A 24,571-nucleotide genomic window follows, 5' to 3' on the forward strand; every position below is an offset into this window, starting at 1 on the left:
GATCACCTACTCTCTGGTGATAGGGCTTCCATGATGCAGAAAATGACTCTTTCCTTCAATACTCTGAATCATCATAACAGTGGGCATTTCAGTGCTTTGTATAAAACGTTTTCTTTTCATTTCTGCCAGGTTTTCCTTGGTCTGCTGTTTACACAGCTACCTTGCAGTCCTTCAGTGGTCCCCCCCCCCCTTTTGAATTTACTTCCAGGATCTGAATCACAATTGTACGGCTATGTTAAGTGCTTTTTAATCTTTACCTTGTGTGCCATACCTTCTCATTCCCCATAAGGAATAACAAGTTTCAAGAAGGAGCTTTGCCTTATTTGCAGTTTCAATAGCCTCTCTAGTAGAACAATGATAAATATTTGATGGGTCAGAGTAAACATTACAGGTGCTTTTGTACTGTTCAGAAGTGTAATAACCAAGCCTTTTACTCAACAGATGGAGGTATTCAAACAGTGAATTTACTCTCCTGTCTCCAGGGGTGACCTACTTATTAACAAGAACAGAGGGAGAAACCCCTAAATCCCCAGAGGACTGTGTTTGCAGTCTTGGGGTGCTCCTTGATCCATCGCTCCAGATAACTAATCAGGTAAATGCGACAGTCAGGAGTGCCTGTTATCAGCTTTGGCTGATACACCAGCTGCGCCCTTTCCTGGAAGTTAAAGACCTTGAAACTGTGGTAGATGCTCTGGTAACGTCACGTCTGGATTTCTATAATGCACTCTACATGGGGCTACTCTTGTGTTTGGTTTGGAAACTCCAGTTAGTACAGAACATGGCAGCCAGGCTGGTCTTAGGTACAACTAGAAGAGACCATATAACACCGATTTTGGGATCGCTTACCGCACACAAAAGCATCCTCCAAAAGGCCTCGTTCCATCACCCGGCGCCCAGCCATCCCCATTCAGTGCTATCACTGAGCCCAGTGCAAGGTGTTGGTTATCACCTTTAAAGCTCTAAATAGTTTGGGTCCAACTTATCTTCGGGACCGTCTCCTTCCATATAACCCACCCCACACACTCAGGTCCTCTGGGAGGAATTTGCTGCAACCTGTAAAAACAAGGTTGTCTGCTACCGCCAGAGGACCTTTTCAGCTACTGCTCCCAGATTTTGGAACAGCCTGCTGGATGAGATCCATCACATTACCATCTTGAACAGCTTTTAAAAAGCTGTTAAGATGGATCTCTTCCGGCAGGCCTTTCCCGAATAGATTCGCAGCCACCAAAAAGAGTTCTGCTGCAGTTAATGTTTGTTTTCTTGTCTATTATTTTACGCTATGTTTTAAATTGTAAATCGTTTAATTGTATTTTAGGGGGTGGGGGTGGGTTATGTGAATGTATGTTTTAATGTTGTAAACCGCCCTGGTTGTGTTACACAGAGGAGCGGGATAAAAATAAATTTTATTATTGTTGTTGTTGTTTTAGTGTTTTGCAAATGCTGTTCATCGATGCTCATGAGCACAAGAGAAAAGAGAACATGAACTCTGCTGGAAGACTTGTAGCAGAACAAGTAGCCAGAATAGGAGACCATGGCTGCATCTGCACTGCAGAAATAATCCAGTCTGACACTGCTTTACCTGCCATGGCTCCATGCTATGGAATTCTTGAAGTTGCAGTTTTATGAGACATTTAACCTTCTCTCTCAGAGAGCTCTGGTGCACAACAAACTACAATTCTCAGAATCCCAGACTAGCATGGAGCCAAAGCGGTGTCCACCTGGATTATTTCTGCAGTGCAGGAGCAGCCCATGTTCTCTTTTATGCAGGGATTCGAACCCTGGTCCTAGTCGAACACTCAAAGCCTTGCAGCATGCTAGATCTCTAATATGAATGTTACGAGATGACTCAATTCATTTCTTTTGCATGCATAAGGCCATTTATGAAGAAATAAATCCCAGCCTTTTTCTATTTTGTTGACTTCAACCCTTGCTGACTTGTCAGGTCACTGCCCTACAAAAGAGTTGGGGGGGGATTGCCATTCCTGGAAGATATTTAATAAATAGGGTGCCACAACAGAGAAGGACCTATATATGCCAGCTATAAGCCTCCATTGCAGTTCTGTGTTACAATATATTTTTTCCTTCTCTCTTTCCTTTCCTTGCCTTCCTGCCGCTAGGAGCCCCAGCTCTCCCAGGAATTGTTGCTTTGACTTTTGGGCCAAACGACCACTTCCTATTAAGAGCATAACCTCTTACTACAGGACTGACTCTGAATGCAACCTGGAGGCTGTCGTGTAAGTATCGAAAATCCCTCCTTTTCCAATGATTAGTACCCCTTAATATTCAGCTATCTGCAGAGGTCTCACTTGGAGACAGCGGATACTCTGTTCTTCATTCATGCCATGACAATTTGGTGACAATTTGGTGAAGTCTCCCAGAGTTCATGCAGCTGTCCATCTTCAGACGTTGCCCACCTTGATGGATGCAGAAATATCAAACCAAAGCCTTCTCTTCTCCCTCAGGTATGTTATGAGTATGGCAAGCAGATCTGCGTGAATCCAGCTGTGACTTGGGTGCAAAGGGCAATGTCCATTGTGCAAGAAAAGAAGTAGGAAAAATTGCGGAGAAACAGGTCACCCTCGCTCAGCCACAAAATAAGATGCCAAGAAACAAGCACCTGTTCCCTGATTCTTCTTCTACTGTGTCTCCTTGCATTGCGTGCCTCTCACCACTAGGCAGTCAACAAGCTCCAAACTCCACATTTCAAGAGCATTGAAGACAATTTAATTGTTGTTTTCCTGCCCTTCCTCAAAGTACTCTAGCAATTGTGGTTTGTAGATTGCTTCAAACTATATCTTCCTTCATAGCAGATACAGTTTCTAGAATTCCTTTAGCTCTATGCTTTTAATTTATAGTAATAATGTCAGAGTCTGTGATGTCTGCACTCCAACCACTAGTCCCACGGCCTTTCAAAATGTAACTTGCATTCAAAAAGCACACTGACACCAGCAGGATTACATAGCAAAGGGCCAAGAGCAACTGACAAACTGGTTGTGTCTATTTATTGCTGTCACGTCTACTGAATGCTTGGCTATCCATGCCTTCTTAGGCACTGCAATCCTTGTGGGAGGTGTAGTCTAAGGATGCATCCATGCTGAGTTAATGTGTGTGTGTGTGTGTATAAGTCCCTTTAGCTGAAACTTGTAGAGATTCCCTAAATCTTAGGGTGTATTCATATTGCAGAATTAAAGCAGTTTGACACCACTTTAAATGGCATGGCTCAATTGTGTTCAGTCCTGGGATTTATAGTTTAGTATTCAGCCTGCTCTTGTGCCTCTCTGTACCATCCCAGGATAGAGTCATTGCAGTTAAAGTGGTGCTGTAATTCTGCAATGCGGATGCAACCTAGGAAAACATAATTTTCTCACATTCTGCTGCCTGCGTTTGTAGCCCTTGCAAACTCAAGTCCTCTGGCTTCATCTTGATTCATAAAGCTTCGTCCAAGATGGCTATCAAAGAGATCGGGAATGGTGTAATGTGGTCACTACTATAGCCTTTTCATTCTGGAGCCATTCTTTGAGATCTCCCCCATGAGGGAAGCCTCGCTCACCATCAAAAAAATTGGATTGGTTAGATTGGAGGATTGGGCTGGCTGCAATTTTTATGTAGGATGTATTTAAAAGTTTCTGACATTTCTGAGTGTTTTGTGCAATTTTAAAATGGATGCAAACTGCTTTCAATGTTTTCCTTTTATTTATTTATTTTTTATTTTGAAGAGTATAAGCTGAAACAATAATTACAAAATAAATAAATACAGTTAATAGCTACTAAATCTATTTGTTGCCTCTGGTGCCATTGCTTCAGCAGCATCTAGATCTTAGAAATGTTACCATTTTGGCTTGCAATTCCCAAGGTGGCCATGTTGGCTTGGAAATTCTGGGTAGGGTTGCCGGATCTCAGGGCCTAGCCCCAATTTTACAGTTTTCATGGGTCATCTCCAGGTAGGAGAGCAAGGTGTGAATTTTCCGGTTTTGCAAGGTTCAGCTCTGGTCAAGAAGAAAAGACTGTGTGTATGAGCCAGTGTTGTCCGAAGACAGCTCCGTGGTCATGTGGCTACCATGACTCCACCAAATGCGGCTACCTTCCCATCGAAGTGGTACCTATTTAGCTCCACTTCCATTTACAGATAAATCAGTGTGCGATCCTAATCAATGCGGTGTTTCCACATTTGCTCCAATCACTTTTTTCCCTCCAAAATAACCCACTTATGGTTCCCATTCACGTGAATCGATTCAAAATGATTTGGTTCCAGCTGGCCAAAGGGGAAATTTGAATCGATTCCAATCTGCTTGTGGTTCAGACTTGTGCGGAATCGATTTATTGAAAACGAAGCGGAAAAAATCAGCGGGTTAAATGGGTCTAGAGAATGGCCTCCCTCTCGGAATCACTGCAACGATTCCGATTAAGTGGGAACCAGGGTCGTTTGAACCAGTTCAAACTGATTCACAATCCGATTTAAAAGATAGTGGGAATGAGGCCTTTATCTATTTAGTGATGAGGAACTATGGGTGTTGTAGTCCAGCTGCAACATCTGGAATTGCCGACCCCTGATACAGAATCTTATCTATGAATTGCATGTTCCTGTACTCCTCTGCATAACATGAATCCCAATAATAATAATAATAATAATAATAATAATAATAATATAGCTGGGAACAGCTCTGGCAGATAATATTTGATTTACTCCAGAGTAGGGACACAAAGGACTGGTAATTAAGGAAGCAACAAATGAGGATCTTACTTCTGTGAGAGCTTTGAAAACCAAGATTGTATTTTACAATAACATCCAAAATCCACAAAACACTGATACCTTGTTTGGGCCAAGCAGAATTCACAAAGCACAGCTGGTCCTCCTTATCCAGGAATTCCAGAATTCCACAGCTTGAAAATATTCCAGAAAAGTATAAATTCCCAAAAGCAAATCTTGATTTTGCCATTTTATGTAAGGGACACCATTTTGCTTGGCTATTGTATCAAATGGGACTTGAGCCTCCATAGATTTTTATATCCACAGGGGGTCCTGGAACCAAACCTCATTGGATAACAAGGGCCCCACTGTACACTGTTTTGTGGATTTTGGATGTTGTTATACTTTGCTACATGGCGAACACAGATGGCCTGGCTCTGTTTTAAGGTTATGTGCTGGACTGAAGACTTGTCTATCTCTTTTCAAGATATGCCAACATATGCCCACCATCCCAAGGGACACTTGAAGGATGCTCATAGCCAATCCCAGTGTGGCTTACACAAGGCTTGGATGATGCACCATGACTTCCATTATGATGCGCCTCTTGTTCTGTGGCAGTTAAGGTTTCAGCAGGGAGTGGCAGTTAGCAGCTGAGCAAGAAGGACCATGAATGGGACAGCCAATGGTTGAGTATTTCTTTATTTAATTTTATAAAACAATACATACAACACAATCTATTTTCACCAAATTATTACACAACCACCATCTTCATTTTACAAATATATGAATAACTAATATCTATATATTCTACATTTGACTTCCTGGAGCTTACTGAGTTTCTCCCACAAGTTTGAAATATTTAAATTACCAACTCTTATCTATAAATCTATAAACCTCATCCATTAGAGTCTTTCAGTTACTAAATAAATGTTTAAGTCCATATTATTTACAAACATAACCTTTTATAGCCACACCAGTCTTTAATTTATATTTATTCTAAACCTTTCGTTTCTTCTATTCTTTTAACAAAGCAATGTGCAATTCTCCCTTTTTTTCTGATTGTATATTTTTTCCCCAAGGATCCCATTCTTTGTAGAAATTTTCTAACATTCCTTTTTTCAGCAAAATAGTTAATTTGTCCCTATCCATTACTTTTAATCTCCATTCTTCTATTGTGGGAGTATCCTCCGATTTCCAGTATCTTGCAAATGCCATTCTTGCAGTGATAATCATGTAAAATAATATTTTTTTCTTTTTTCACTCTCCAAATTTAGGGTCTCTGTTATATTCAGAAGATACATTTTTGGATCCACTCGCACTTTGAAATTAAATATTTTTTTCATCTCATTGTGTATAGTTTTCCAATAGTTTCTTGATTTTGGACAGTTCCACCAGCAATGTAAATATGTATCTACCTCTCTTTTACATTTCCAGCGTTTTTGTCATTTTAAAACATTTTCGATAATTTATAGGGTGTTAGATACCATCTAAATAATGATTTGTTATATTTTCTCTCAGTTCCACACTCAGTGTAATTTTACTTTAATTTGCCACAATTTTTCCCAATATTGCAATTGTATCTGTTCATTTAAGTCTTTTGCCCATTTAACCATGAAATCTTTTATTATTTCATCTTCCAATTCAAATTTATGAATCAAGTTGTATAATTTTGAAATTTGTTTTTTCGGATGTCTTATAATATTTTCCAATTCTAAACCCACCGGTCCTAAACCACTAGTTTTGCTGTCCGAGACAATTTCTTTTAATTGTCTATATGCAAACCAGTTACACGTGAACCCCTCGTTTTGTAACTCTTCCTGAGATTTCATTATCCTTTTCCCTTTTTCTAATTTTGTTATGTCTTCATAAGTTACCCAGGAATTTTATTTTAATACTTCTCTTCTAAACATTGCTTCATTGATGGAGGCCCATATTGGAATTTTGGAACACCATTTCTTTTTATACTTCTCCCAAATCCTCAACAGTGATTTCCTAATTAGATGATTTTTAAAGTTCCCATCAAGTTTTATTTTATCGTAGCCATGAAGTCCAAATTTTAAGTCTATTTTTTCCAAATTTAATATTCTCTTTTTATCCAATCTAATCCAGTCCATTATCCAATCAAATGTATATGCATAATAGTACCATTTTAGGTTAGGTAGTGCTAAACCACCTTTATCAATTGAATCCTGTAAAATCTTCATTTTCACCCTTGGTTTTTTATTATTACAGATAAATTTGGCCAAATCTTTCTCCCATTTAATAAAGGGGGAGTCATTGATTATAATGGGGAGATTTTGAAATAGGAAAACCTTTTTCAGTAATACTACCATCTTGACTGATGCAATTTTGCCCAGCCAGGAAATGTTTAGCTTTCCCCATCTTTTTAAATAGCAATCCAAAATTTTTCATAATTATTCCTAAACAAATCTGTATTTTTTGTAGTTATAGTAACACCCAAATACTTAACCACTTTCTCCATTTTGAATCCAGTTTTCTGTTCCAATATTTTCTTTTCTTCTTTAGTCCAATTCACCTTCAAAACGTTTGTTTTCTCTATATTAATCCGGTATCCTGCAACTTCTCCAAATTTCTTTAACAATTTTAATAATTGGTAACTACTTTCAATTGGATTTGATATTGCCAGGACCAGATCGTCCGCATATGCTCTTCATTTGTATTCTTCTCTTTTCAGTTTAAATCCTTCAATCAGTTGAGTTTGTCTAATATTTATCAAGAGTGGTTCCAAAGTCAGTATAAATAAAAGAGGGGACAAGGGACAACCTTGTCTCACCCCTTTATAAATCCTACATGGCTTGGTTTTTTTGTCCTTATCAAAATATTGGTTTCTTATTTATCATATATTGTTTCAGTCCATCTTAGAAATTTCTCCCCCGCCTTTATATTTTTTAATACCCCAAACATAAACTCCCAATTAATATTATCAAAGGCTTTCTCCACATCTATAAAAACATTGCCAATTTCTTATCAATTTTGTTTTCATGAATTTCTATAAAATTTAGTAAATTTCTAATGTTGTCTTTTATCATTCTATTAGGGAGAAAGCTACACTGATCTGAATGAATCCAATTACAGAGAACACTTTTTAACCTTGCTGCCAATGTAGACACAAATAATTTGTAGTCTGAATTAAGAAGTTAATTAGGTCTATAATTTTTTGGACTTGTCAAATCTTTTCCTTCTTTTGGTAACAAAATTGTAATTGATTGGGTCCATGTTTGGGGCATTTGACCAATCATGACCTCATTCATCGTTTGAAGTAAGGGTCCACTTAGGTGTTTTTCACATGTTTTAAAAAATTCATTTGTAAACCCGTCTGGTCCTGGAGATTTTCCCGTCTTACTTTTTTGTATGGCTTGTGAAAGTTCATGTGGGGTTATTGGTTTATTAAGAATTTCTCCTTGTTCATCCATTAATTTCTTCAACTTCAATGACTCCAAATATTTTAGAATTTTTGAATCCTTAACTTTTGGTTTTTTAAAGAGCTCCATATAATAACTTAAAAAGATTTTTTAAATTCTGTTCTGATTTGTTATTAAAGCTCCATCATCATTTATGGCCATAATTGTATGCTCTGCTTTTTCTTTTTTTAATTGGTATGCCAGAATTTTCCCTGATTTATTGACTGATTTGAAATGTTTTTGTTTGGTAAATTTTAATTTTTTTCCATTTCCTCTATCATTAAAATTGATATTTGTTTTTGTAGATATTTTATTTCTTGTAGGGCCTTTTGATTTTTGGGGTCATTCTTTAACTCTTTTTCCTTTCTCTCCAATTCTTTATTGAGGTTTGTCAATTTATCATTTTGTTTTTTTCTTTAATTCCGATACTTTTTTAATCAACCACCCATTTATTACCGCTTTTAGAGCGTCCCACACTATCTGCACTGATGTTTCTTTGTTTAAGTTTTTCTTAAAATATAATTCAATGCTCTTGTTTGGTTCATTCACAAATGTCTCGTCTTTCAAAATCGTTGTATTCAATTTCCAATTAAATTCTCTTCTTACTAATTTTAAATCTAATTGGACCGGGTTATGATCAGACCAAACCTTTGGTAATATTAACACCTTATGTATTTTTTTGATTAGATGAAGTCAGGTCATGATCATGTCAATTCTCAACCATGTTTTATGTGGGTTTGAAAAAAAGGTGTAATCTTTATTAGTCCCATTCTTTATTCTCCAGGCATCCCCCAAAACCAATGTATTCATCAAATTAGTCTTTTTTTTCTTTATTGTCACCTGGAGTTTGTTTCTCTTCTTCTTTGTTCAATCCTTTATTTTGTTCTGTGGCACATCTTAAGAAAGTTCTTGCTTGCTCGTGGGAACTAATCCTCACTCTCTTTTTGTTCCACCAGAACGTCAGTCCTTCAGGCACCTCCCAACGATAAGATATTCCTTCTTTTCAAAGAAAAGTTGTCAGACCAATATATTCTTCCTTTTTCGTCAAATTCTCCCAGGAATGTCTTTCAGAACTTTTAGTTCTTGGTCTTTATACTGAAAAGGTATTTCGTTATGTGTCATCAAGAACAAATCTTTTGTGCATTTCCTTACTTTAAATTTGATTCAAAAAGGTTATCTATTTCATATGCAAAAGATTTAAAATCCCTTTTCAAAAATTTGGCAATTTCTCATTTTTTTTCTTCTTGTAAGCCTCTAATTTTAATGCATTTTTCTCTCAATTTCTGTTTCCAGACTGCTTTTTCATCTAGTTCTTCTTCTCTTTTATTTGTGAATCTAAGTCCATTTCTAATTTTTCACTTCTAAATTCTAAAATTTCTACTCTTTGTTTTGTTTTTTGCATGTCCATTGTCAATTTATCTACCGTTTGATTTATTTCCTTCAAATCCACCCTTGATCTCTTCTTTTATTTATTTCTTGAAATTATTCATTTCTTTAGCCAAATTTGTTGACAGATTTATTGATAATTTTTCTATTTTCTCTAATATTAATTGACTCATATCAGGGCTTTGAGGTCTCTCCGATGAATTTCTTCTCTGATTTTGGCTTTGAAGATGTGCCTTTTGTGCTTGATTTCTGATATTCATTTCTTCTTTGGCTATTTATTTCATTCCCCTTCTTCTTATTCTTTAGGTTATAGCAAACCCCACACAGAATATCTGTAAGCAAGAAAAACAATAATAATTAATTCGGATTAAAATTCTAACAGTCACTTCCAATATAGAGCTAAAGTAAAACATTCACAAATGAAAGAAAAAAATTCTCTATATTCAATATTGTCCTTTTAAATGCCATTGAAATATACAATAATTTCTCTCTCTCTCTCTAATTTACAACTCCTTTATTAGGTTTCCCCCTTCCATTAAACCTTAAACTTTCCCCATTTCTATTTCACCCTATTATTTCCTTTTTTTCCAAAAAGACAAACCAGAGAAACGAACCTAGGTCATATTGTTTTCCACTAGAAATGATTTCCAATTTGGTATTCCAACCTGTGACCTTCTACAAATTCTTACTCCCTCCTCTTATTTCCCTCAATGCTTTATACAGTATTAAGTCAGTAAACTATAAAGACTAGTGTCCTTTGCGTTATTCGGTTCCCACACTCTATGGTATCTAACCAGTTTTATCAACTTTGTCTCTTGGCAGCCCACTGGGGGACAGGGAAAGTTCCAGCAAGCAGAGAACTGGGTGCGTGGCCCAGGCCTCTTCTTTCCCACTTACCTTTCCTCATCCCCCACTGGACTCCAGGCAGCCTACTGGGGGAGAGGGAAACCACCGGAAAGCAGAGGACTGGGCATGTGGTCCAGGCCTCTGCTTTTCCATTTACCTTTCCTCATCCCCCACTGGACTCCAGGCAGCCCTCTGGGGAAGAGGGAAAGCTCCAGAAAGTAGAAGACTGGGCATGTGCCTCTGGCCTCTTCCTTTGCACACTCCTTTCCTCATCCCTGAATGGACTATAGGGAGCCTCTGAAGGAGAGAGGAAGGTCCAGAAAGAAGAGGACTGGGCGCATTACCCAGGCCTCTTCTTTCCGACTCACCTTTCCTTGTCCCACAATGGGCTCAAGGCAACCCGCTGGGGAAAAGGAAAAGCTCTGGAAACCAGAGGACTGGGCGTGTGGGGGACAGGAAAAGCTCTGGAAAGTGGAAGACTGGGTGCGTGGCCCTGGCCTCTGCTTTCCAACTTACCTTTCCTCATCCCCCACTGGACTCAAAGCAGCCCACTGGGGGAGAGAAAAAGCTCCGGAAAGCAGAGGTCTGGTCTTGTGGCCCAGGCCTCTTCTTGCCCACCTACCTTTCCTCATCTCCCACCAGACTCCTACAGCCTGCTGGGGGAGAGGGAAAGCTCCACATGACTAGGCACGTGGCCCTGGCCTCCTCTTGCCCACTCCCTCATCCCCCACCGGCTTCCAGGCAGCCCACTGGGGAGAGGGAAAGCTCCAGAAAGCGGAGGACTGGGCGCATTGTCCAGGCCTCTTCTTTCCCACTTACCTTTCCTCGTTCCCCTACCGGACTCCAGGCAGCCTTCTGGGGGAGAAGTAAAGCTCCAGAAACCAGAAGACTGAGTGCATGGCGCAGAGGGAAAGCTCCAGAAATGGCTCTTGCCATTTGGTGGGTGTTGTTGTTCAGTTTTTAGAGGTTCTGCTTTTTCCTGTGTTAACAGGACTTGAAAAGATAGTCTAAGACATGAAACATTTCATAATCACTGATATGTTGGAGATGGGACTCCACAAACCTAGGGGGAAATAACTACAAATTTCTCCCCTAGATTTATGAAAATTTCATAAAGGAAAATGCATCAGAATGATTAGGAACAGAAACCATCAGCCTAGCCTTGACTGAACTGCATGCCAGTAAAAACACATTTCCAACTTTCCTCTAAATTGTTTTCGTTCTTACTTAATGCCATTGTGACCTCGACATCACATCTCCTTTCCTTTTGACTCACTTCTTCCAAACCAGCAATGAAACTTGATTTTCTTGCTGGTCTGCCTAACATAAGAGATGACTCCAAGTGAAAGCTGGAGAGACCCTTCCCACTTTATGGTCAATAGATATGAAGAGCTGAAGTTATGTTCCTTCAGAGGCATCAGTTGGGTTGGCTTCGTGACCATGGAGGGAATTTAGCTCCCAGAAACATGAGTTTTCCTTAATCCCAAAGATGACAGCTTTCCAGGCGGACTCAGTTCTCCAGGTTAGTATTCTGCACTTCTTTTCTAGTCCCACCCTCCTTCCTCCATTTTTTCTGCAAACCAACAGCTGTGCATTGATGCTTCTTCTCCTCCATCTTGCAGACTTGGATGACAACAGAAGGACTGAAGCTCCACTATACAGGAAAGCTGAGTATATGTGGGCACAGCATCCCATCATGCACAAAAGGGGTGAAGCAAAAGTTTTGATCCTAAAATTTCTGGAAGCCATTTGCAATCTCACCCTTTTCATAAACTATAAACACTATGTAACGAATTGTTTTCATTGCTGTATAACAGGTTTCTGCAGATAAATGAGGAGAGGTCATCAAGAAAGCCCATTAATTCATACAAACATCTCAGGAGACGTTCTTCAAAGAAACTATCAGAAGGTAAGTGATGTACAAGAATGAAAGCTGTGACTCCAAAACATTTAAGAATAACTGAGAACATAACAGAATTTAAACTTCAAGGAAACTGTCACAAAGTGAGTGATGTCCAGAAATGAACCCTGTGGATGCAGAAAAAGGCTTATTGTTTGAGCCTTAAGGTAAGAAGGAATAAGTTTGGCCTGAACAAGAGTTGGCAGGTAGGTGGTCTGTGGTCCTTGCTGACATGCCCAGGGTAGCACTGGCCGCCACTTTTGGGGTCGGGAAGGAATTTTCCTCCAGGGCAGATTGGCCAGAGATCCTGGAGGTTTTTCGCCTTCCTCTGGGCATCCAGCAGCGTCCGCCTGTTAAGATGTTTGAAAAATTAATATTTTTTTTACTGTTGTTAACTTCCTTCAAACTGACTTTGACTCATGGTAATCCCATGGGTGAAACACTCTCTAAGCCCCTCCATCCTCAACCATTCTGCATACCTTTTCATGCTTTGAGCTATAGCCTCCTTAACTGAGTTTATCCATCTGGTATGTGGTCCACCTCTTTTTTTCCTATCCTCTACCATTCCAAGCATTATTGTCTTCTCTAGTGAGTTGTGCCTTTTCATAATGTGACTAAAATATGACAGCCTTAGTTTGTCCATCCTGGCTTCTAGGGAGAGTTCATACTTTATATATTTCCATATCCATGTCTTCCTGACCATCCATGGTGTCCACAGCATTTTTCTCCAGAACAACATCTCAAATGAGCTGATTTTCTTTCTTTCAGCTCTCCTCATTCTCCATCTCCCACCTCCATAGATGCTGATGGGAAATACAATGCTATGGATGATGCTTTCTTTAGTGTTCAGTGTTATAGCTTTGAATTTTATGATTTTATCTGATTCTTTCATAGCTGCCCTTCCCAATCCTAGTCATCTTCTGATTCCTTGAATGCAATCTCCGTTCTGATTGTTGATGGATCCAGGATATGAGAAGTCTTTGCCTGTTCTAATGTCATCATTTTCTAGACTGAATTTATGCAAGACCCCTGTGATCCTTGATGTTGTAAAATCCTGCCAAGATGAAGTTGGCAGAGAACGACAAGCCTCTGAAAGAAAATTAATAAAATATATTCATAGGGAATTTTTGAAATATGAAGCCCACTTTTGAAAGAAGAAATGCTACAAGGTCTTCAGAGATCCACATTAGAAAACTTTTACCATTTGGAAATGGGGGATAGCAAGATGTCGAATATTGCTCGCTGCAAAATTATACTCCAGTAAGAGAGTATTTGCTGATCCATTTTTTAAAAATATAATTAGCAGCGCTGTTTATGAAATTTAAAATAAAATTTAGAAGAAACATCATGCTGTCCAGACAGCATGACTTTTCTTTGATAATGACGATGGAGCCTGGAGGATGTCAGCATGTCTTCTACATGGAGAGATGGAAGGAGGGAGCTTCACCATTTGCTTACATAAGGAAGGCTCTTGTCGACATGCCCAGGGTAGCACTGGCCGCCACTTTTGGGGTCGGGAAGGAATTTTCCTCCAGGGAAGATTGGCTGGAGATCCTGGAGGTTTTTCGCCTTCCCCTGGGCATCCGGCAGGGGTCACATGTTAGGCTGTTTGAGAGATTTATAGTCATCAAGTTAAACTTATAATTTTAAAACTTGCCAAACTGAATCTGGCAAATAGACATAACAACCATAATGCAAAATTAATAAAAATCAGAACCTTGGAAGTATTTCTGTTTGTTTCTCTTTTGTTTATTCATTTTTGTGCTTAAAAATACAGTTGTGGAACTGCTCTTGAGTTCAGTTCAGAGAGAACAACATTGCTCTCCCCTTAGGTGGAACTTTGTGTCACTTTAGAAATCATAGGGCTCTCAGACTGTTGTCCCTCTCACTTGCTCTGTCCTGGAGAAAAAAAATGTTCAGGAAGAGAGGCATTTGCAGCAGCTTCAATTCTACCAAACAAATTAGATTTGACACTGCTTGAACTGCCATGGCTCCATCCTATGAAATACTGGAATTTATTGAAACACCAGCACCCTTTGACAGAGAAGGCTAAACAGTTCACAAAACTACAAATCCCCAAATTCTAGAATTGAGCCATGGTAGTTAAAGCAGTCTCAAACTTTTGCAGTGTAGATGCACCTCAGGGTGAAGTTTGGGATTACACATATGTTCTAAACTAGAACTCTCTGGCAAGGAATTTTAAGTCCATCACCAAACTACAAATCCCAGGATTTCATAGGGCGTAGCCACAACAGTCACACTGATATCAAACTGCCATTGGTGTGCAATATGCATTCACCCACATTCAAAATAGTGGACTGTATAAAGCAGCACACATGCTTGAAAAATATCCCGGTATGGTCCACCTTTTCCTATAACATACTCTCCCTATCAGTTTTGGAATTTCAGATACCAAAAAACTGAACAGACTGCAGAGTTTAAAAGGCCATAGATACCAGCTGGGGAAACAGATAAGAGTTTAGGAAACAACCCTTCTAGATCAGATCTGTTCATACAAGAGTCAGGTAGCTGGCTATAGGAAAAAACCACAAGGAGGTTAATGTGTTCAGCTAAAACACCCTCCTGCTTCTAACACTAAATGACAAGGAGCTAAAGAAATTAAAATAATGTCTTTTTAAAAAGAGGAAGGTGGGGCAGGGGATGGGAGGAGTGAGTTAGAAAAAAAAGTTTAAAAAAATAATCCCCACATCAGCATTGTTCAGAGCTCTTCACAAGTTCCTTCAGGTCCTTCACAAGTGCAAGTTCTTTGAGATCTGGCTAAGAAGAAACCGTCATCTGTGCCATACAACCAGGGATTGTGGACCAAGGGAATCCAAGAATTAGTAACCTCCTGATGGAAAGATACTGGGTGGAAAAGAGCATGAGCTTCCGGCAGGGAAGAATCCTTCTGCCATTGCTGCATTTTGCTTTCCTGTTCATGGGTGAGTTGACTTTTTCAAGAGAACATGCCCTCCTTATTGCTCTGCTGGAAGAATCCTGCTCTAGGTCTAGAACTGTCCTCTGGGATCTGTCTCAAGTGGGAAATCAGCAAGTATGTTTTGCCCCAAAGTGCCAGGGATGTGGAGCCAATGGCTTGAGGACCTCCCCACATCCACAGCCCATCACTTTCAATAGCACTGATCTATAACAACGTTCCTCGAAGGGATGGACATCTGACAGCACCTCAGTTACTGGTCCTTAGCAAGTTTCCAATAAAGAAAGAAATATATTGGGCCCTTGGCATTTGCTGGGGTTCGGTACCAGGACGTCACTGTGGATACCAAAATTTGTGGATGCTCAAGTCCTATTAAATACAAGGGCATAGTATAATGGTGTCTCTTATATAAGATGGGGGAAAAACAGGTTTGCTTTTTGGAAAATATATATATATATATATATATATATATATATATATATATATATATACTGTATGTATATATAACATTTTCAAGCTGCGGGTGGTTGAATCTGTGGATAAAGAATCCATGGATATGGAGAGCCAGCTGTTATTGTATCCAATGGACCAAAATTTAGTGCAAGTTATTGGCATGTTGGGGGGAAAATATTGCCTGTGTCTCACACCTTATAGCCTGAGATCAAAGAAGCAGTGATCAAAGTAATCTGTCTGCTATATTAAATGATAGCAAGTAAAAGGAGGTTATAAAATGAGGAAGGTAATAAGGAGGAAAATATACCTTCCTCATTTTATAACCGCATTTTACTTGCTATCATTCGATATAGCAAGTATCTATGTAGATCATAACACTGCCCTTCGACTATCACAAGTTATAGTTATGTACTTTGGGGATCTAGAATGAGGTATAGCTAACTAGTACTTGAGCTGCCAGCTAACCAGGAAAAAAACTGGGCTTCAGGTGTATTTTTGCATTAGAGAGAGTTGTCTGAAAAGTAGAGGGAAAAACTATTCACTGTTTTCGTACTCTTGCTTTCTACCTGCCTAGATTAGGATAATTGTCTACTCTGTTCCTTACTCTCTTCCATCAAATTTCTTCGGTTCTGCTGCATGGGTCTATCATCACTTTGGGCCCCATATCCCATTGGCAGACTCTGCAAAACACCACAAAGCATTATTCTATTTATTTATTTGAAATATTTGTACCCTGCTCTTCAGCTACAAAGGCTCTCAGAGCGGCTTACAATTTTTTTTAAAAATATTTTTTATTTAATCTTATTACATACATACATTTATCCAAATAGAAAACTAAATATAAAAAATTACAAGCAGACTAAATAAACAACACAAGAAAAAAGGAAAAAGGAAAAGAATAAAGATAAAGAAAAAGAAAAAGAAAGGGGGGGAAGGAAAAAAAGTCTAAAAAATCTTCCTTTCCCAACAGAGTCCTGGAATTTTTTCATTACTCAATATCTGATATCATATTAGTAATTAATAATTAATTATCTAAATGTACAATAGATCCCAACTTATATCATAAAGTACTATTTCAAAAAGTGAGCATTAATTTTCCTATATACTTATTTTAAGCAAGCTTCACATACTTGTATATTCAGTCTTTAAAACCCATAATCATTATATTACCCCATTCTTTGCTGATATATTCCAACATCTGTTCCCAGCTTTGTATAAATTTCTCTAATTTATTATTTTTAATCTGACATGTCAGTTTGTCCAAATTTGCCAATTCCAATTATTTTTTTATCCAGTCCTGTACTTTTGACAAACTTGAATTTTTCCATTTGTTTGCAATTTCTAATCTGGCTGCTAGTATCGTATAATATAAATGTCTTTCCTTTGATTTCTTTAGGCCATCATCTATTTTAGGCCTGTTACAAACCGCCTAAAAGCGGCGGTCTGTCGCCGCTGCCGGTTGCTGCATCCGGGAACAGCAGCGGTCAAACCGTGCGGTTCCCAGATGGAACAAGAAAGAAGTGCTGAAATGGCGCTTCTTTCTGCACCTCAGAAGTGGCGCCGCGCTAGTCACGCACTCGTGACATCCCTTCCGCTGTGCGACGTCCGGACGCTATGCGTCCGCAACATCAAAATGGCAGCCCCCGTGTGGATGGGCGCTGCCATTTTGTACAGACTTGGTCCATACTAGGGTTGAGGGGCATCCGGAAGGGATGCCCCTTCCCAACCCTAATATGCCCCTTCCTAACCCTAGCACGCCCCTTCAGTGCATCTGTAGCGCGCCCTAGTTAACAAATATAATTCTGGGGTTATTTTAAAATATATATTCAATATTTTTTCAATCTCAGAGTGTATTGCACTCCAATATTTTTTCACTTTTTGCATGACCACCATTGGTGGTAGAAAGAACCTTTTTCCTCTGAACACTTCCGGCATGAAGGATTTACATGTATATACATTTTTGATAACTTTTCATGGGTCATATACCACCTATATTGTGCATTTTGAGTACGTTTTCTTTAAAATGTTGTGCTAGTGAAATCTTAATTGTTTTTTTTCCAGACCTTTTCCCACTTATTTATTTCTACACTGTATCCAAGATTTTTGGCCCATTGAGTCATTTAATCCTTAATGTATTCTTCCTCAGTCTCCCATTTTAATAATATTTTATATATTTTAGAAAGAATTTGTTCTTTTTCTTTCTCCAAAACTTTTTCTAGTTCTGTTAACTTCCCTCCTATGCCATTCTCTCTCATTTCTATTATTAATTTTTCTCTTAACTGCCTATATAGTAGCCAATGTCCCATTATCATCTTCTCTTTTAATTCTTCTTGTGACGATATTTTAATTTGGTCTCCTTGTGTCTGGGAATGCTGCCAGCAGACACTTGACAGTAGCTGATAACAGAGCCTTAGCGCAGTGGAAGTGAAAGTAAAGCAGACCTTGCAAGGAATCAGTCTGAGAGCAGTCCGAGAAAACAAGCCGAGTTCAGAATTCCAGAAGTCCAAACGTTCCAAGAGTCAAGCCGAAGTCAGGATACCGAGAAACAACGTTGGTCAAACAGTCCAAGGTCAAAACAGCCAAGAGATAACAAAGTCCGGTCCAAGGTCAAGGTAACAAGGAATCCAGATACTAGGAGCTAGTGCTAGCAGCAATCACGCTGAGAGATCATGCAATAAACTCTAGCAACCAGCATTAGTCTCTCTCCCACTTAAGTAAGGGAAACTCTCCCTCGTGCCACCTGAGGCTGGTTGGCTAATTGCCTCTCGGCAATTCTCTGTGATCTGCGCCTGCAAGCACTCTCAGCTCTTCTCTCTTTGAAAGAAGGCACCTGCATGCAAGCTTCGTCCCCAGAGTCCCCACTAGGCAGTGGTACCATAGAAGGTCTCTCTTCGGCACTAGGACCTGGTTGAACCTCCTCCTCTGGGGTTGGAGGATCACAGCTGGGACCTGGCAGGGCAGGAACAGCACCTGGTGTTGCCTCAATCAGCCCTTGCTCTGGAGGAGGCTCATCCTCTGAGAGCTGATCTTGGCTGGCCATGACATCTTGCTGATTAATTAAATCTCCAAATATTATCCAGCTATCCTTCATAAAAATTTCTTTTTTGAACAGGGCTTCATGTGGGGAAATCCAAATTGGTGTTTGTGGTGAAAATCTTCTTTTATAGATTTTCCATATCTTTAATAAATATCTCCTAACAAAGTGATTATTAAAATCTTTATTTACTTTCTCTTTATCGAACCAAAAGAGAGGCATGCCATCCGAATCTTAATTCATCACCCTCCAAATTTAATAAGTCGGTATTTTTCAGAGTAATCCAGTCTTTGAGCCATAACAAGCATACTGCTCTAAAATAATGTATAGTTGTAAAGAGCAGCAAACAAATTTTTAATTAGACAATTCCTTGCCCTCAGCCTTACTTATAATAGGCTTACTTATAGAATAGTAAGATGAATTTTGTTTTACAGGATCTTTGAAAATCTAAAATTAAATTAGGCAAGTCTTGACAAATGCTTCAAGTAAGAGTCAGAGTGGGAAATGGAATATGTCATGCCACAGAATTTTCTGAAGCAATGGGAACCAGAAACGTATTTTTCAAATATAAATGAAAAAGACTTTAGATTCTGAATGTTGTGATATATACTTGGTTAGTAGTTTATTGGGCATAACGAAAGAAAAAGAAACCACTGATTAAGGGTTTATTTCAAGCTTGTTATTTCTTTTGTTATTACATCAAATCATTGTCTTCATACTTATTTACTACAGGCTTTTTTCAATAGGCAATAAGTACTTTACTAAGTAAGTCAGTAGGCAGTCTCCTGCTTCTTTATTATAGTATTGTATAAGAAGCACAACCAGAACATTTGCCTTTTCACTATGACAACCCTTTGTACGCCTTCAAAGAAGTGTTCCCTCATATTCTGTAATTTTCCACTTTATGAGCTAGTAGTAAAAGTAAGAATTTCAGGCGGTGTTATGGGGGACCTAGGAGTCACATAAGATTACACATATTCACTTAGCAAGGCAATCCTATCCTTGATTTCTACTGGTCAAACAAGGGAAAGGTTGCCATGTTTACCAATGCTGGCAGAACTCCAAATTACACGGACATTTTAACTCTATATCAGCAGGGATGGAAGTAGGCTTGCCAAGGGCTAGGCCAGCAGAAGATTACAAAGACCTTAGCTTGACTACTATTAAGGAGTTGCCATCTATAATGATAGGACAATGTACTAATCCTGCTGTTTCTCCCTTTCCTTCTGGAATTATCATCACTGGCAAGACTCCCAAACAATGGACTTTTCTTTTGTAGAGGCCACATTCCCATCACCAAGGAGCATGGTTTCAGCCTCCTGTGTGTATGCATATACAGTACTGAATGTTATTGTAAAGAACTGGAGTGTTACTGCTTGGAAAGAACAATCAGCCTGTTTTCAGCTATTTTTGACACTTAAATGTATTTCTGTTGGAGAACCAAGATTAGTTCCTGCTTATTTCAATCCATTTCAGCCCTGTCTTCTGAAGAAGTACAGAAAAGGTAACACATTTGGGAGCTGTTGTAAAATTTGCCACTTTGCTTGATAAATAATTATTGGATCCTCTACTTGAATGTGAGACTTTTCAAAGAATTCAGATACTGTATTCATGTATAGAAGCATAGAGTTGGAAGAGACCACAAGGGTCATCCAGTCCAGCCCCCTGCCATGCAGGAAATCACAATCAAAGCATCCCCGACAGATGGCCATCCAGCCTCTGTTTGAAGACCTCCAAGGAGGGAGACTCTGAGGGAGTTTGTTCCACTGTTGAACAGCCCTTACTGTCAGGAAGTTCCTCCTAATGTTAAGGTGGAATCTCTGTTCCTGGAGCTTGCACCCATTGTTCCATGCTCTAGTTTCTGGAGCAACAGAAAACAAGCTTGGTCCATCCTCAATGTGACACCCCTTCAAATACTTAAAAAGGTCTATCATATCACCCCTTAACTTTCTCTTCCAGGCAAAACATACCCAGTTCCCTAAGTCCTTCCTCATAAGGCATGGTTTCTAAACCCTTCACCATTTTAGTCGCCCTCCTCTGGACACACTCCAATCTGTAAACATCCTTTTTGAATTGTGGTGCCCAGAACTGGACACAGTATTCCAGGTGAGGCTTGACCAAGGCAGAATAGAGTGGCACTATTATTTCCCTTGATCTAGACACTATACTTCTATTGATGCAACCTAGAATCGCATTGGCCTTTTTAGCTGCCGCATCACACTGTTGACTCATGTTCAACTTGTGGTCTACTAGGACTCCTAGATCCCTTTCACACATAGTATTGCTCAGCCAGATGTCCCCCATCCTATATCTATGCATTTAATTCTTTTGCCCTAAGTGCAGCACCTTACATTGTTCTGTGTTGAAATGTATTTTGTTAGCTTTGGCCAAGCTTTCTAATCTATCAATTCATTTTGAATTTTGATGCTGTCCTCTGGAGTACTAGCTATTCCTCCTAATTTGGTGCAAATATAGCATCTGCAAATTTTATAAACATGCTCTCTATTCTTTCATCCAAGTCATTGATAAAGATGTTGAATAGCACTGGCCCAGGACAGAACCTTATAGCACTCTATGAAGAGTAGCCATTGCTGAGTACCCTTTGGGTTCGGCTGATCAACCAATTACAAATCCATTTAACGGTTGCCTTGTCTAGCCCACATTTTACTAGCTTGTTTGCAAGACTGTCATGGAGAACCTGGTCAAAGGCCTTACTGAAATCAAGGTATGCAATATCCACAGTATATATTCAGTAAAAGATATACTGGACACAGAGAGAGAGACAGAGTTGTCCCTCCACATTTGTGGCGTTGACTTTTGCAGCTTTGATTATTCATCACTTTGATTAACATGTTCTCTCTAGGAATCTCTAGATCCTTCAGTGCAACTGTGCTGGAAGTTAGCCATGGAGTCACACTGGAGGACCTAGAAATTCCTAGAGAATTGTAGGTCCTCCAGCATGAGTCTATGGTGAAATTCCAATGGATGTTGATCACAGAGTTGTGCTGGAGGACCTAGAGGTTCCTAGAGAGGTGTCCTCTCAGCAAAAAATAGTGTGTGGGGGGGTTATTTTCAGCTTTCACAGGTGTCCTGTGCCCTTAACCCCAGTGAGTGTGGAGAGCCCACTGTATAGTTTATATTTTATTGTATATATACATAAATGTCTGAATTCTATGGAAAGTCCCACAAACCAACCAAAACAAAACCATAAATCATCAGGTACATGATACAGATGAAGGACATACAATATATGTATTGTATGTCCTTCATCTGCATTATATGTATGATAACTTATGTTTTCATTTTGGTTGGTTTGTGCTTCTGGTTTTCAGGTCTTTACAATTTGGCTTGTGTTTCTTTTGAGCAGGAATAAGCACACTCTAGGGCTTGGAGGGCCCCTTTCTTATTCTTCCAGACCCCAATGAACTACAGCACATTGTCTTAGTGTCTGTGACATTTGGTCACTTGAGATTTCAGAGGTGATACTTTAGGATGGAATTCTTGCTGTTTCATGGGGAGACAGTTTTCAGCCAAATGGTTTCGGGGGGGGGGGGGGATCTGAAAAAATATGGTGTATGTACCAGGTATACAACCCTTCCACCATCTGCATGTGACCTGAAGATTACCCTTACTTTTGGGAAATCCCTCCCCTTTGTGTTCACAAAAAATAGCATGATAGTAAGGACAGCACAGGGACAGGACAGTAATAAATTTAAGGCCTGACATACATGAAATCATTGTAACTAATGCATGATATATTCACTTAAGGACTGTATTTATGAGATACAGCTTTCTGTTGCAGAGTATCAGCACTGCAGAATGTAACACTAGCCCAGGTAAACAGTGAGACCCTTGGGAAGAAAAACATTGCCAAGTATTGCTGTTCAAACTGCATATGATACATCATCCCTAACTCGAGTGCAAGAAAAACCTAAAATATGTAGAGAATATAAATGTAAATTTTATATGGGCAATAGAAATGTTATTCAATAGAGATTACAATTTTGACTTCTTCTGAAAGAAACTCATTATGGCATTAATGCACTCATCTGAAAAGCATCTTTCCAGAAGCTGGTCACACTCTCGTGAAGCAACTGCATGCAGGATTTCTTTTTCCACGCTTCTCATTAATTGTTTGGAGACGGCTAGAGACTGGAGAAAAATAAAATAGAAATGTTACTCAAAGTAAAGGTAAGTTTGTCTCTTCTTTGAACACATTAAGGTCCTAATAACAAAAGAAGAGAATCCATTATAAATTCCTCCGGGATGTTTCCCTGAACATTTACTTCCTAGTGAAATAAATGAGAATTTTACAAGAACATAATGGATTGTGTTCAAGAGCAGTGGTAATTTGTTGCAGAAGAACCAAACTGGGTATTTTCAGATATGACTTTTTACTGTATAGTTGCCATTCCTTGAATATGGAATTTTATGGGAGTCCAGACCATGGCTTGTATTTTTAACCCCTCTGTGTTTTGTTACTATTTTGTTAGCTTTTTTTCTTACCACACACACACACAAATCTCTTGAGAAGGAAAGGATGGAGTAACTGCATAATTTATCTTAATTTGTATTGCTAGGAGCAGATCATCTGGAATCACACAGTTTTGTGGCACATTAAAGAAAAGTCACTGAGCTCATTACAATCTCTCAAGAAAATCTGTTGCTAACCTAAAAGGTAAAAAGGAAGAGTCCATCATATAACCGCTGGACTAGAATCCCTTGGCAACTTTGATTTAACACTTAATAAGGACCATGGTTTCCCCTCCTACCACAGGTGTTTATCAACATAGTAAAGTCTGGAAGATTGTGCTGTCAATAGCAGATCTTGCCAATTATCTGTGTGATTGTTTATGTTAAAGGCTCTTTGTAGAATTGTCACAAACTGCACCATGAACAGCCATGTGACTCTACTGCTGACTGGTGGTGGGGTTCTTTCCTTTATATGAATGTGGGTGTAGCCTGCCAGCAGATCGTTCTGAAGATTTTCAGACGTCATGCTCATTCAGATCTTAACCCATGAAGATCCAGGAATTCTCCAGCAACAAACCATTCCCGGGACTTCCCTGTGAATGGTTTGTTGCTGAAGCATTCCTGGATCTTCATGCATTAAGCCCTGGATAAGCGTAATGTGTCTGAAAATCTTCAGTGCGATTGCGCAACTTTGCCAGGTGCATGCCTTTTAATCCCAGCTTTTTCGCCCTGTCTGATAATCTCCATACATAAAAGCAGATTATCTCAGTATAAACAGCTACATTGCATTGCAGTTTTTCATCTCCAAGATCAACTGGAAATGTCAAGAAACTGAACTGTACCAGGAGGTTCACATAGAAAGAACAGTCCTTTTTCTTGTTCAAGGTGAAATATTTGAATGGCCTCTCATACACCCAATAAAAGATCCAGGAGCACTTATGCCTGGGAACTTTAAATGTGACTTGTGGAGACCCAAATGAGCTTTCTTACTGGCTGCCCCAGTTAACTCATTCCCATCTTGCCTTCTTTGGTCTACTCATTTTCAGTGAGCTCATTTTCATGTTCTGTTGGACTGTTTCTCTCAAGTCTTTTTCATATAAAACATTTACATGCCCTTTGTAATGGAAATCCAAGCCCTACATTTGCTAGAAGATACATTGGTGTTTAAATTTTCATCCTCCACTTTCTCTTCAGCATGAAAAACAACCAAAATAACAAATAGTGTAAATATACCTTTCTCATTCTTCAGTCCAGCCCAGGATGGCATACTACTTAAATGCCCCAACCCACTTTTACAAAAGGGTGTGTTATATTAATAATCCCTATTGTATTAGGCCACCTATTGTTACTCTCTCCCCGCAGGTCTTGAGACCTGGAGAAAGCACATATCCTAACACCATGCTGTAAAGGAAAGCTCCAAAAGCTGTTACTGTGG

General features: G+C 39.2%; 2 protein-coding genes and 1 long non-coding RNA gene across 3 annotated transcripts in view; 1 reads left to right on the forward strand and 2 right to left on the reverse strand.

Annotated features, from left to right (window-relative positions):
- The window catches only part of LOC121928148, a 448,580-nt gene that overhangs the window by 150,424 nt on the left and 273,585 nt on the right, over positions 1-24,571 (reverse strand). The window lies entirely within an intron of this gene.
- On the forward strand, positions 2,118-13,968 carry LOC121928152. The gene is made up of 6 exons (XR_006103451.1): positions 2,118-2,234; positions 2,463-2,770; positions 5,175-5,372; positions 11,632-11,863; positions 11,964-12,050; positions 12,159-13,968. It is a non-coding gene; the product is annotated as an uncharacterized LOC121928152 (long non-coding RNA).
- LOC121928149 (enoyl-CoA delta isomerase 2-like) overlaps positions 22,385-24,571 on the reverse strand; it is a 41,572-nt gene continuing 39,385 nt past the window's right edge. Inside the window, exon 8 of the mRNA XM_042462482.1 lies at positions 22,385-22,815. Within this exon, the coding sequence (XP_042318416.1) occupies positions 22,660-22,815 (156 nt within the window). The 3' untranslated portion in view covers positions 22,385-22,659. The remainder of the gene's footprint in view (positions 22,816-24,571) is intronic.

This window comes from Sceloporus undulatus, chromosome 4 (genome assembly GCF_019175285.1).
Source record: "Sceloporus undulatus isolate JIND9_A2432 ecotype Alabama chromosome 4, SceUnd_v1.1, whole genome shotgun sequence".
Taxonomy (NCBI): Eukaryota; Metazoa; Chordata; class Lepidosauria; order Squamata; family Phrynosomatidae; genus Sceloporus; species Sceloporus undulatus.